At 34.9% G+C, this 15,646-nt stretch overlaps 1 protein-coding gene across 1 annotated transcript; it reads left to right on the top strand.

Annotated features, from left to right (window-relative positions):
• Positions 1-5,230: 5,230 nt before the first annotated feature.
• On the top strand, positions 5,231-15,603 carry LOC128558962 (uncharacterized). The gene is made up of 12 exons (XM_053549491.1): positions 5,231-5,547; positions 6,045-6,279; positions 6,521-7,501; positions 7,751-9,108; positions 9,317-9,505; positions 9,899-10,415; positions 10,577-10,693; positions 11,604-11,917; positions 12,221-12,328; positions 12,990-13,146; positions 13,573-13,756; positions 15,063-15,603. Exons 1-12 carry the CDS (start codon positions 5,377-5,379, stop codon positions 15,601-15,603), a joined length of 4,872 nt encoding a protein of 1,623 aa, XP_053405466.1. The 5' UTR covers positions 5,231-5,376.
• The last annotated feature ends 43 nt before the right edge of the window (positions 15,604-15,646 follow it).

Below are 15,646 nucleotides of genomic sequence, written 5' to 3'. Positions count from 1 at the left end.
CAAATACAGGTCGTAAGGCGACTTTCACATATAGCTATATTTAACGTCACAACGGTACAATTATAGGACATTTATAGTTAATAGAGCGGACGCTGTGGTCAAGTGGTAACACTGATTACAAAACCAGGGATCGTGAGTTCGAGTCCCCTCTCCTCCAACTAAATATACTAAAAGTGGGGTATCAGAGTCCCGTATTTGGATGCTTTACAAGTTGAAGCTAAACAACTAAAGTCGCCATATAACCTAATGTGTCGGTTTGACGCTAAAGCCAACAAAACAAAAGCTACTTAAGAAATAGGCTGCTTCTGGAATACGATGGTGACCATAAATAAGCTAACCTACAAACAAACAATCAGTTAGTTTGGTTTAACATCACAATTAAAGTTCACATTGCGTCTTTCTCATTTTTTAATGAAATAACCTGTTCATGTTTTATAATATGAAACAGCACTGATTGAGTATCATTGTAAAAGTGGTGACAACACAGACTATGGACAACATGATCTCTACAGCGACGGAATACGACTCAGTGGCAAAACAGTAATAAAGCTCCAATTAAAAGGACAACATGATGCTCATATACTGCTACAATCTAATCATAACAATCGCAGAAACAATATCATTGAAATTGTTCTCGGTGGATGGGGAAATAGCAAGTCGGTTATACGTAGTGCACAGCAACAAGACCCTCCTAGAACTCACCATTTGGTAACGACTGATTGCTTTCCTATTTCTTAGAAATTTTCTACCTATCTTTTAGACGACCCTTAACTAAAGTGTTAAGTTTTAGCATAATCTGTAGAAGGAATGTGAATTTGAACAAAATTAATCTGAATGTTTTCATTGGTGGAATGTCCCTTGCCTTAAATTTTAGTCTCTGAAAACTTGAAAAAATCGCATGCTTTTCCATAAACATGTAGTGGTTTGATACACAAAACAACCGAAAATCGGTGCAAATATTGCCCGGCAGCAGAAGACATCTAAATAGTCAAAGTTCAAAATAGATTGTATCAAAATAGATTATTGTCATCATTTCAGCTATACAATTAATAGCATGAATTCAGTGTTCTTCAAAAACGTGTTATAAGGTATCATGTTAACTTTCAGGAATCTGGAATAATATCATCACCAAGCTTCCGCTGGTTTTGGATATCTTTTTCTGGAGGGCGTATCAGGGTATGAATTTTCAAAATACATTTAGAAGAGTGGTATTATTCCCGGCAGTTAATACATTGCCCTTAACCTCTGTAATTTAGTCTATAAAGCTCCATGTCTGTTGAAATATTTATTTTTCCTCAATTATAATCAACAGTAAAATTTTTGAGAGGAAAAAGGGTTAATATTCTGATTTAGTTTGACAAATTGATATGATTGTTTTTTTTTCTGTTGCAATTTATTTTGTAAATTACCATAATCTAAGTGAAAATGTTTGGTGCATTATACTAGTGTAGAAAGTAGACATATAATGAAGCTACCATGTGAAAGCAACATGCACTTTTGAAATAAGTATTTCTTTTGTGTTTCCAATTAGGTTGGTAAAGGACAAACTATAAACCACAGTAAATTCATGGAGTGGGGTGGATTGTCATTCTCCGTTAAAGCCATCAGCATCAGCTTCGGATTTGGAAGTGACGGATACTTCCGCTTTGGTTTGCATATCTGGATAATTTAAAAATATTAATTTCTTACCTTTTCCGCAATTACAAAAAGCTTAAAAGTTAAGATGGACAAGATGATGACGTTCTTTTTATTTTGTTGTCATGTTCTTCTCTCATAACGTATTTTTGCTAATTTGTAAATTCTACATATTTTCTTGTATGTTGTCACTTTTCAGAAATTGGTTTAATGGTTAAATGAGAAAATTTATATGACAACATGGTTTGATTTTAATGAACTTTTGACATGTTATCAAAAACATATTGCCGTGAGCGTACGCTTGATTTTGCAAAAGTACTTTCTGTAATTTTGAAGACATTTTCGAAAAGAACTACTAGCGGGTTGTTGACTGTTTTGTAAGGTACATATTACATATTTACAGAATGCAGGGATACGATATCAAACTGTATAAAAAGACGATGTACCAACGCACGGGACACTTCGTGTGATGAATGCTCTTATGACAAAGTGTTCTATAAAGTCACACAAGGCGGCAAGAAATGCGGAAGTAAGCAAAAATGTCACTTTATTTGTTGTCAAAAAGAATATTTCAGGATTTTCCTGTACATTTATGACCAGTAAAACTGAAGTTAGAGTAGTACTACAATAATATGATATCATCCTTTCATAGAACACTTCCATGTCATTTTGGTAACTGCACTTTAAGTGTTGCTGGATTCAAACTTTGTTCTGAAGTTCAGACGAAAGGACACTAGTTTTATTGAAATATTGTTTCAAATTACATGCTGTAGAAGTCATGGTCTCCCTAATATGAATGTTTTTTTCCCGTTGCATAAGGGATGTGCTCCTTTGATAATCATAAGTGTTGGCCTGGAAAATGCCAAGATGGACTGGTCACCAATTGTCAGTGTATACAAGGCTTCAGGCGTGTGTCGGATTCTTGTCAGTGTATATGAACTTTCATATTTGTCTTCAAAGTAATAAGCCAATGCAATTATTATTTTTAGCATAACTCATGATCTTACTTGATGGCTGTAGCTAAGAGTCAGCTGCCTGGTTCCTTTTGAAAAGTATTTCTGAAAGAACTTGTATGAATTAGTCTTATCTTCCCTGTTCTTGATAAATAATTATTGGCGGAAAAGTTTTTGAGCCAGTCGGAAGGATTCGTGTTCAAAGTGGCCCGTTATAATTATGTTTTTACTTAGCCGGCGATTATGGTGTAGCTGTACCAGTACCATAACTAAATTGAGCCGCGCCACGAGAAAACCAACATAGTGCATATTCGACTAGCATGGATCCAGACCAGCCTTCGCATTCACGCAGTCTGGTCAGGATCCATCCTATTCGCTAACGGTTTCTCTAATTGCAAATCGGCTTTGAAAGCGATCAGCATGGATCCTGACCAGATTGCGCGAATGTGCAGGCTGGTCTGCATCCATACTTGCCGCAAATGCACCAGGTTGTTTTTCTCATGGCGCAGCTCAATTAGTTCTCCGCCAGTATGTGACAATTTTTTTTTAGTATAAATTAGTCGTGGAAAACGAATATGATATTATTTCAGAAGCACTGTCTTCTTGTATAAAGAGATGATATCTGCGTGGATAGCGATGGAATGTGAAATAGATTCATAATCATCTTGGAAAGAAAGGTTGCATTTTACACAAACATGTCTATAAACATTTTATTTTTATCTTACTTTTACAGTGACCAATACCAACACACCGACTATAAACCAGTGTTTCACAACAGTATCAGGATCGAATAGCAAGAAAAGACAAACCACTGCTGGAAAATGCCACATGCTACACGACTTATATGGGAACTTTCAGCCAGTAAAACTTGACTTGAGGATGCAGTCAGATTTTTCAGTTAATGTTACAATACCCAACCCTTCATACATAAGTACAAGCAATTTTGGTATTACAGATACAACTGTGTATATAAAGCGTGTCGGCATAGACGGTAAATTATTCATATATTATATGCATTACCTACATGTATAGAAATGAGCTTTGTTCATTGATCAAAGTATTATATTTTATTTTTAGAATATCATTTTATTGTTAGAATATTTGAGCCGCGCCATGAGAAAACCAACATAGTGGCTTTGCGACCAGCATGGATCCAGACCAGCATCCGCTTGTATCTGCTAATATATTTCAAAAACCATTTGCTCTAATTAATCCTAGTCTTAAGGATAGATGTACCACAATCAATAACGTTTTAACCAATCCTTTGTATGCGACAGAAGACGAGGCGGTTTATTGCTTCATATGGGGGAAGCACTTTGTGATTAGATTAACTGCATTTCATATTCTTTTCGTTTGATATGACAAAGACACTGTACTAGATAAGATTACTTAAAGCGTTAATGCTTATGTATTTTAGGCAAAGAAATTGAAAAAGGCAGGAAGCATTTAGTGATAGATGTGGCTAACGGGACAAAAGTTAGACATACGATATCCAACAGAACACAAATATTATTACCACAGCCAAAATATAGCCTTACAAACGGAGAAAGGTATAACGTTGCTTATAGACTACTTTCCGATGAAATATAACGTTAAACACTTATCACACTAATCTGTTATCAGACAGTTTACGTCAGTCCACACTCATGATTTATTTAAGATTTGATTATGTTTTCATTTTGAATTTTCAGTAGATTAGTTACAGTGTTTTTAACTGTTAAAAGATAAAGTGTTTAAGACTCGTTTCTTATTTGTCTTGTTTGACTCATTTATCAACTACGGACTGTCATATTTTGAGATAATACTTGTATACCTTTTAGATTGTGTTTGCACTTTGAAACCCTGGGAGGTGGTTTTGTACAAGCTGAAGATACAAGAACAAATAAACTACTTGATCCTGTGCCTTACCAAAAGACAAGAACAACAGAAGTCCTTTGTTATATCTATGATAATGCTAAACCACAGCACTGCCTTGAAAACATGTCTTGTAATCAAAATCCTTTACTTATTGATAAACGGATAACACGTTCTAAACATTTTTTTGCTGAGTTTGCTGGATGGTTTGATAGGATACCTTACGGTGCAAATAATTCAAGTGCCTCTGGAATAGCTTTTTATGAAGTAAGCATGCACGAAGTTTCTTCTAATGGAAGCCAATCACTAGTATACTCAAAGAAACTTAATGTTTCAGAGACTTCTCTTACCTTGAATCTTACGGCAAATGCACCTAGACTGTATTGCATAAAACTTGAAGTAAAAGATGTTGCAGATAATGTCAGGTTTGCTCGCCGTTTTGTTTTGTATGACAATTCATCAGTTATAAAAACGCGACAAAATAAAACAATGTTTTACGTAACATCTGCTTCCGTGGAAACACATTATACATGGCAGACACATCATAAAGACATTTGCATTAGTTGGCTAGATTTCTTTTATAACGATTTCTATTTGGACAACCCGTTACTTCATTCTATAGAACCAAATCCTGACTTTTCAGGTATTTACGAACAAATATCAGGTCCAATGCCAATTAATGGTACAGAGAACGTACATGGCATCGTTAATTTCAAGGATTCATGGAAAGTGAATAATGAATCGTTTTCAGATGAAACTAATGTTCCGTCTCTGAAACAACAGCGTTATTGTGCTAAACTTGTTATAAAAGACGGAGACTCGTATATACTAAGTGTTAAAGCTGAAGACATAATGAACAATAGCTTAGTTGAGAAGAGAACTGTTTACATAGACAGTTCAGGCCCAATCATAGAACATATTTGGCTTACCAAAGATGGCACAGAACAATTATGTTCATGATAGCAAGGACCTGTCGAAGATGAAACTGTCTTTTGAAACCTTTGACCCACACAGTGGTATTAGGTCAATAGAATGGTCGTTTGGAACAAATGATGTTGGACAACATCTAGGAAGCGGGAAAATCAGGGTCAACAAACTAAAATCAGTAAGCTTTTGTTTTTGATATCTTCGTTTTTAACTGATCCCTAAATCAAAATCCCAGACAATCGATTTATCCCAATTAACTGAATGCGAAAGAAACAAAACAGGAAAAATATCACTCCGCTCAGCAAATGAATTTTTCTTACAATGTTGAAGTCTTATACTATATGCGCCTAATCTTGGTGACCATATAGCTGGCTTTATAACTTAAACATGAAACACGCATTAATGGGACTGAACATTTGTCTTATTGAACGCCTTTATTATCTCGACATCATGGATTTTGAAACTTAGTTACTATATTACATAACAAATACGAAAGTAAACAAAGTGTCCGGGGCCTCGATAGGGATTATGAAAGTGGTTTTGATGAATTGGATTCTAAAAAATGTTATTAAAATCTCATATTGGTAAACAAAAGGAAATTGTACGGATAAACATAAACGATAATTTTTGCCAGTATACCTTGCTTTTTCAGTGACAAAATTATTCTCTTTTTAGGACAGATGTCCGAGCAACAGCAGCAAATGCTACTGTCCAGACATTGGTGAATGTGAGAAAACGTTGTACACAATTGACTTGAATAAACTAGTTAACAACAATACACATATGGGAGATCATAACCGGAACCATTTCTTCACCGTTACTGTGTATAATAATGCCAGATTACGAAACGTTGAGCATCTAGATATTCTTGTAGATGAGTCCCCTCCTGAGAGCGGTGTTGTATTTGAGGGTAAAATTTTACATGTTCAGTAGTAATATGGTGACTATTATCTAAGTATTGTACCTCACATATTCACGATTCTTTGTCTTTTAAAGTTAATTTTTATCGATTCTATAAAGACCTTCGTTTGTAAAGGCAATCAATTATTATAGAAATCATCGAGAATTTTGTTTACACCAAAGAGAACGTTTGAATAAAATGTTCATTTTGAACATTAAGATTCATTTGGAAGATATATATTTCTTTAAAGGTGCAGTCGGTGGACCCGATATTGACTACACAAGCGACAGCGATTTTATTGTTAGATGGCACGGATATTTAGATCACGAAAGCGGAGTTAAGATGTACAGAATTGGAATTTCCGATAAATGTCTCAGCCAAGAACATTTTCATTCTAACAACAAATCATTTAAAGCCATTCAATTCTTCGAAACGCTGCACACCGAAACCCCTATCAAAGTACAAGCCAATTTCACTGGAAAAGTGTATGCAACGGTTTTAGCGATAAACAACGCAATGCAATCATCTACTCCCGTTTGCTCTGATGGAATTACAAGAGACATCTTACCACCAATTCTTCAAAATATTAGTATTGAACACGCAAAATGGTCAGAATCGATGTTTTGTTTGAATGGACAAGCATGGCTTTTCGACTCCGAATTAAATAAAATTCCTCTTACAGGCAAAATTATCTGCGAAGATCGCTGTTTTAACGATACTATTGGTATCGAAATGTTCAATATATTGCCAGAATTGCCTAACTCGAACAATGACACGGATATAGAAGAATTCATATGCAAGCGTCTCCCTCTGTTGAACTCGAAAACAATTATATATCTTCCTAACGACCATGTCTCTATAAAATGGGATGTTCAAGAAAGCTTAAGTCAAATCGAAAATGTCTTCGTGGGATTCGGAAAGTCGCCAGGGGAGAAATCTGCTCCATCGATGCAAAAGTATAAATCGAGCAATGGCAGTCCATATTTCAAAGTTCACCACCTTGGCGTGGGGTCAGACGATGAATTTTACATATTCATTAAGGTACAAAACAAGGCAAAAAAAGAAAATACTATTATTCTCGGCCCAATTATTATAGATGAAACACCACCGCTGTACACGAAGAAACCACTTGTTTCTACCGATAACGAAAAGCTGACAATTAGCTGGGGCGAAGATCAGTTTTACGATATTGAACAGAAAGAGAAAATTGACCAGATTTTCTTCCAATTTGGTACGAAATTACCTTCCTTTTTATTCCATATACTTTTCACGTACACATTTATAATCAAGAAAGAACATTTAGAAATTGGATTTTGCAGAATGTTAAGATGATTTGGTATTACACAGCATGTCCACATTTCTGCGATATAACTCATGCTCTACAAGTAGTAGCCCCAAAAGAAATTATCTAATGTTATTGATAATAATTGATGCTTTAAAATAGATATATTATGTTTAAGAGTAACATATTCATCTTCAGTTCAAGGATCTAAAAAAGTTTCTCCTCTTCTTGAATGGCGTAATGATGCTTCGGAAGATTGTAAAAGCTTACCAAGTGACTGCATTTCTTATCCACTTAGAAGACTTCAAAAGAAGGATACTGAGCTGGGACTAGACTTTGCAGTGGATGTTTTCATTTACAATAGAGCAGGCCATTTTACAAAATTGCAGACCGATCCATTCAAAATCCCTTCAAGATATCCTCCTGGCGATGGTGTTGTTCATGATATTGATCCTGCAAAAACTTCAAGTAAGATAGACATCAATGTTCACTTTACAGAAAAGAAATTGTGTGTTCGCTGGACAGGATTTAGACATCACGAGAATGTCTCGTTAGATATTGGAGTGGGTACAAATGTAGCAAAAGACAACATTCTTGCTTTTGAACATGTAAGACCAGATCGGCCACTGTATTGTCTTACATCGGAAAAATTTATGTATGGCGTACGTTATTTCATGTCTGTCCGTGCTTCGTGCTCAGGTGGCACGACTGTGTCTAGTTCAAACGGAGTGTTAATTGTCGAAAACAAGACTTTAATAAGGAAGTCTGATATAAAACTTGGTCATAGAAGTGTATCTATTGTAAAACATATTCGCTTTCTAAATTCTTCCTTTGCTGAAGTTTGTTCAGAGACACATTTGGAAATTGGTTCTCTGTATTTGATGACTGTTGAAACTAATTCAGATGAATTAACTATGAATTCAAGTGAGGCAATTGTTAAACCTGATACGATGCAGTTATCATATCGCGATATGAAAACATATGTAATAACTCCGTATGTGGATCAACCATGTTTTGAAATATATGGAATAAATGTAACTAACACACGCATCAGTATTATCGAAAAACATAGACAAGGCTACGTAACGACGAAAAACAGCCTCTCTGTTTACATTGAAAAGAATAGTAACATTACATTATTGCTTCCAAAATGGGAACTTCTGGAACATAAATGTGTGACCCATGACGCATCTTGTACACAGTTAATCGCTAAATCAGATATTGTTGAGTTTTACTACACTTTTCAAAATATTAGGTTGGCTGAGAACAAAACATACTCAGTTGGTGTAAAATTATGTACACCTGTAAGTTGTTCAGAAATAATACAGTCAGACAAGTTTGTCTTTGAAAACTCCATAACTATTGATTCTGCCGTCAAAGCAGGGATCATAATGGACGGCAATGGTAAAGATATGATTGTAAACATTGCTTTAACACCATTTGTGGCACCAAGTGGTATCGTTTTATATCAGTGGGTTCTCAGCAAAGACGCAGACGGTAACCACGAAACTGATCAATGGAAGATAATTCAAAATAAGGAGCAAGCAAATATGTCGGTAAGTAATAATCTAAACTTGCTGATGTAAAAACATGTTAATATTTCAATCAATTAATTTAGCGGTAACGAAACACAAACCATGCACCTTTTTTTAAATATGATATAACTATCAAAAGTATTGTTATGAAGTAATTTCCTCATGTAAAGACATTGCCTTTGAAACAACAACAACAGTACACTTATTTTTTTCATGTATATTTTTCTAGATGACTGAATTTATTCATTTGCCAGTTCATTCTCATTCGACACTTTATTGTTGTGTGAGGGCGTATTCATACGCTGGAAATATGAAAATAGCTTGTACAAGACCAGTTTTTCATTCGAGAGGAATTCAAGAGACGAATACAGTATATGATATGGACGCATCTGCAGATACTTGGAAAAGAATATTAGAAGTAAGATTTCTTTATTTAATTGTAATCCATACTGATACATGTAGCTCTATGTCGTCCTTTTTTTCGTTTAGTTTTGTTGGGCTGAACGTCACACCGACACAATCATAGGTTATATGGTGCCTTCCCAGTTTTTCATGGTGGAGGAAACCCCAGGTGCCCCCGATCACTAACGCAGGCGCGGGCGACCACGGGGTGGGGAATGCAAACAACGTTTTCCAAAAGCCAGCTATTTGTGGCTTCATTGCATGAAAGAATTCTACACCTCGCGGTTAGGGGTAATCAATTCATAAGTGAGTGGTTTCCAAGATACTCAACTGCCGTCTTTTCAAAATGCATAATATTACGGTTTGATATCTGTTACTGCATGGTAAATGAATTTTGCTTATTTTAAAGATGATCCACAGCTCTAGTTTAGGACGCAAAACAGCTATACTACATGATGCTGAGCTTAACTTTGGAACAAGAGATACAAAGATAGCAGCTGCAGTGTTATATGCATCCCAGAGGAACGTCACGTGGTATTTAATGTCGGCCAGACGTATTCCAGCATTTGGTCAATGTCAAAGAGACACCGAATGTATAACTTCTCAAGCAAGCGTGGATGGATACATTTTGTTTCAAAATACAGATATTATAATGAACAACCTTTATTTCATTTGTGCCTCTTCTGAAGCCGCTGAAATATATAGGGAAACATATACCGAGAATGTTCCTGAAATCAGCTCATGCAGTAACGGATTCATCTTGGACGACACCCCTCCTTCTGGGGGACAGGTATATGTTGATAACACTGGAGGGTTTGTGAATGACGTAAGCGACATACGTATCACATTGGGCGGTTTCAGTGATAACATAGATGCATCGGTTCTTGGATATGGAGAAAACCTACAGTACTATTCCTACGCTATTGGTATGTATTTATCATTAAAATGTCTGTTTAAAACAACTATTCGTAAGTTTGCTTCACTTATTTCATCAAACATCATCTGTAGAAAAATAGCATTATACAAATATAATTTTTATAGATATAACTGATTTATAACTTGTCATTTTTGTATGTATTTCCATTAGGTTCCTCGTCTCTAAGTGCGGATATTCAGAATTTTACAAACGTTGGCCATGTACAAAGAATCACAGCACAATTAAATAATACCAAAGACGGGGCAACTTTAGTTGTATTCATTAAAGGTAACGTACTGGACATCTTTCAAATCATTTAAGAACATTAAAAAGTTGGTGTAACATAAAACGCCATGTTTATGCTATACTAAAACGTAGTAAAACAAAAGCCAGTATTTATCATTTGTATCTATAATGTTATGCTGAAAAGTGTTATACAAGAAATATCATTGCAAACCTGAAGAAATAACCATCTGTCTTATTTAGTTATAAATTACACAAATGATAATCATATCTGGTATTTATCTATGCACTTGTATGACATCACTTAAAAGCGACACTGAACTAATTTATAATCAGAACTTTAGTGCTAAGTCATTCATTTAAATGTCATATTCAAAGTAAATTTTAAAGAGTAGTTTTCTCATTTGTATGTGTGTATGGTACATATAACATTTTATTAGACCTAAAACATTTTCTTATGCCATACAATATGCAAGTATTTGACAACTATTTCACAGTCAGATAAGTTCTTCCCGCAGTAATCCAGTTATAACTGAGGATTTCATATTGATTATTGGCTTGATAGGTTTGATTATTTCCATGGGGAACTACATGGATATTAAAAAGCTTGAACACCATACTTCAGAATGATCAAATCAAGGCTCAAGTATCTCACTTCGTCTTAAATTTGATATATAAGCACTCCCTGTTAGTTTTCAATTGCCTTTCATAATCTAGAATTTTAAGCTCTATATCAGTACAATGCTTTTACGTATATTTTTTTTTTCGGAAGATTCAAACACACCATGATAATTGCAAGAAAGCGTTAAATAAGCCTACATGATGTATATAACATCGGAACAATATTTCACTGCCCCGGATTTCAGTGGCAGTCAGGCTGTAAATTGTCCTGCTTTGTAACAATGTCAAGTAGGTTAGAAACATATAAGTGAAATTTACGTTGGTTTTTTTTCAGCAACTGCCTGGTCCGGACTATCTTCGACAATACATTCTAAAGAACTTGTTGTAGATAGTTCGCCACCAACAACAGGCTATATTGTAATTGACAATGTGCGAAATGTTGATGGTTTTATTAGTTCAGACTATATTGACCTATATTTGGCTGAATTTATCGATACGGAAAGTGGGATAGCTTACTTTGAGGTGTGTCTGGGGACACAGTCAAGGGTTTGCGATATCACTGAACCAGATCAGTTTGATAACGAATATATTCACTTGCAGCTGCCACGAAACTTAAGTGATGGAAATCTTTATTTTATCAACGCAAGGGTAATTGAAATTTGCAATTGAGGATTTCGAATATTTGTTTATTATTATTAAATTATTATTAGTTTTAGGGCATCAATAAAATATTTTTCTCCTTCCTATTTTCAACAATGAGTTAGTCATTTAGTTATTACTCATTATTTAGAAATGGAGAAATAAATCACTAGTTACATAACGGGTGCTGCTGATATAAATGTACTTGGTATAACATTATTTAGCACAGAGCACATACATCATTTATTAGATCTACTTAATATTTAGTTTTCAAATTTAACATCACAGGAATTTATACTATTTAATAAATAGGCTGTGAACAGGGCTGGGTTGAAATCAGAAATAGCAACATCACAGTTTATTAGAGATATGTCTCCACCGACTGGGGGATATGTTATAGATGGCCACTGGATGCATCAGGTAGGGATAGATATTTTTCACTTTTTCCGTAGATCGTGGGTCCAAAGAAGGTAAGAACAGGTTTAATTTGACTGCAGTCTCCAGTTTCCCAAGTGAAGGAGAGCGTACCTGCCAGGAGTCCAAGAATCAGTCATTGGTCGCATTTAGCATCGCAAAAGCTCTATAATCTATGTAAAGTATGTAAATTGGAAATAAGTTTGCATTAGATCTAGTTGTTTTATTGTTTACAATGATTCAGTGAAATAACACGGTTGATTATATTTGAAATCTTCTCTGTTTCAAGAATAGGGATAGTTATTTTATAAATTTCACTCTTATAGAACCACCCTTAAACACGAAATATATAATCATAAAAAGCAAAGTCTTTTATATTGATAAAGACACAAAAAGTTAAGCGCTTCACCGTATCAAAATTCAACGGAGATAAAAAAATCTGAACCATTTTCTCTCTTCTAATATTAACTTTGTAATGTTTGGTCTGCTTATGAGATTGAGCGAGTAAAATTGATATAATGTGGTAAAGAAAAGACATAAAATACAAATAAAGTATGTTTGTTTTACATGAAAGATTGAAGTAATCAAATGATGTCACCGGTTTACTAGACTAGTGTTAAACTGCGAGGTTTTCTGATTATACATTATTGAACTGAAACTATTATAGAATGACCAAGACTTCCAAAAGGACCTTCACGTACTCGCCGGACATTGGAGAGGCTTTTCTGATCCTCACAGTGGCATGCAACATTACAGGGTGGGTTTAGGGACAAAACCTTATAGATACGATGTAGAGACCATGGTTGAAGTTGGTCTTCAGACAGGTTAGCTTTATAAATAACGCTTAGTCTTTTGAAAGTAACACAGTATCGTAAATACAAATTTTCCTAGATGTGATCTGCCTGTTCCGTGACAGGGTTTTGAAGTCTTTGAACAAAATATCATAATAAAATACTTTACATGACACAGTTGTTTTATGTCTTTTCGCCACATTGAGACTGTTAAGTTCATAAGGCGACTTTCAATCTTTGTGTTAGACTATGCACCCTGACGTCCTCTAGACATTACTTCAAGCACGGACCTGCAAGCCGTACAAATGACGTCCGCGGTTGTAGATAGATCTCCAACAGACAGAAAAGTATTTTAACAGTAATTGACTTCTTTAAAATGCTTGTTGTCATCTTGATTTAAGTGATTATTATTATCCTGTTATATTAAGACCATGTTTGTATTTTTTTTTTTAATTTCAGATATGGCATGGAACGGAACATTTATTACTGGCCAAAAGTACTATATCACTGTTGATGCATGTAATTCTGCGGGACTGTGCACCTCTTTTAGTTCAGATGGTATTCTTCTAGATAATTCTCCACCTATTACAGGCGTTGTAAAAATTGGCTCTGGAAACGCGCACTTAAAGTTTATACCACAACGGTACATAGTTTTGTTTGTATTAATAAAGAATGTACAAAACAGAAGCGATTAATTTATGATCTTATATGAACATGAAATAACTAGAACTGTCACAGGAGTGACTTATACCCCCATAATACGGTCTTGTCACAGAAGAATAGCAACCATAAGAAATTTTAAAAATACTTAGAAAAATATAAAAACGTAAAAAAACTTAATACCTAAAAAATAAATTTTAGTCGTCTTTGGAGTACTTCATCCTGGGCTTCCGCGGCATATAAGTAATACTAGTATATGCGCCCAGGATAAGGGATGAGGTAAATATAAAATCTCTGATATTAGCGATACACTAAAATGAATACAAAAAAATGTCTTACCGACACATGTTACCACAGAAAAATGTTTTACTTTCTACATAAGATTTATAATAAAAACAGTTAGAAAAATACCTAAAATATTGAAAATCTAAAATTAGAATTTCTAAAAATAGACTAATTCTTGGAATTTAAGGGGAAGTAACTCAGTACAAAAGTAAAAAGGTTACTTCCCTTTGGCTCTAAGCTAATCCGAATGATATATAGTGAAAATGCATCAAAATCAACCTTAAATTTCAAGTAAAAGGGGCATATTTCATGACAAATTGGAGTCAGAGTTATGCACCTTGTGTCACATGATGTGGGTGATGAGGTGGGACATCTGTTTTAAGTTTGAATCAAATCCATTTAGTACTTACTGAGATATAGCGAAAATACATCAAAATTAACCTTAAATTCTAAGTAAAAGGGGACATGATTCATGAAAAATCAGTGTCAGAGTTATGCATCTTGTGTCACATGATGTGGGTGATGAGGTGGAATATCTATTTTAAGTTTGAACCAAATCCATTTAGTAATAAATGAGACATTATGAAAATACATCAAAATTAACCTTAAATTCTAACTAAAAGGGGACATAATTCATTAAAGTTGGTGTCAGAGTTATGCACCTTGTGTCACATGATGAAGGTGATAAGGTGGAACATCTGTTTTAAGTTTGAATCAAATCCGTTTAGTAATAACTGAGATAATAGATTTCGGGACGCGACGCGACGGGACGGGACAAAACAGACTCCTATATAGCCCCCACTCTCCCCAAACATGTTTAGTGGGGGTATAAATATTTATGGTAGCAAGATCATGAAAGAAAGCATGCGTCATAGATATATATTGTGTCGTTTTTAATATTACTATTCGACATTTAATTAAGAAAGAATACATGGATGGAGTGTAATATACATTGTTAGTGATATAATTCCATGTGATAAATGATGTTCGCTTTGTTTTTGCAGAACATCTGTTCATATTCAATGGATGGGATTTGAAGATCCGCAGTCCGATATCAACCATTACGAATATTGTGTTGGGACTAACCCCTACTCTTGCGATATTTTCCCACTATCTTCTGGTCTTCTTCAGTCCCACATTATACGGACAGGTCTGAATCTTCCCGTCGGATTGAAATTGTATGCGGTGGTAAAAGCTTTCAATTGGGCTGGTATGAGTGTCAGCCAAACAACAGACAGCTTTCAGGTTGATAATACACCGCCGATAATTCTTGATAAACCAAACTTTCACTCTATTGGGCATCATGATACTTCAATGAACAAAGACGTAGAGTGGGACAAATCTCTTCTTAGAGTTTCCTGGAAGTTCATTGATTCCGATAGCCCAATTGTTGAACACATTATTTCCATAAAAACTCACCACGACGGTCATACACCAATTGAAAATGTTGCGATTGGCAATGTCGACACTTTATTAATTAATCTTGACAAGGAAAATTGGTTACGTGATGGCGACAAGTATTTTGGTTGTTGTCACATGTTGTAATATCGCTGGCTTATGTACCAGCTCAGAGTCCAAAACGTTATTA

The sequence above is a fragment of the Mercenaria mercenaria genome, chromosome 8 (genome assembly GCF_021730395.1).
Source record: "Mercenaria mercenaria strain notata chromosome 8, MADL_Memer_1, whole genome shotgun sequence".
Lineage (NCBI taxonomy): Eukaryota > Metazoa > Mollusca > Bivalvia > Venerida > Veneridae > Mercenaria > Mercenaria mercenaria.
The sequence above is the reverse complement of the archived record's forward strand: the minus strand, read 5'-3'. Positions and strand labels throughout refer to the sequence as shown.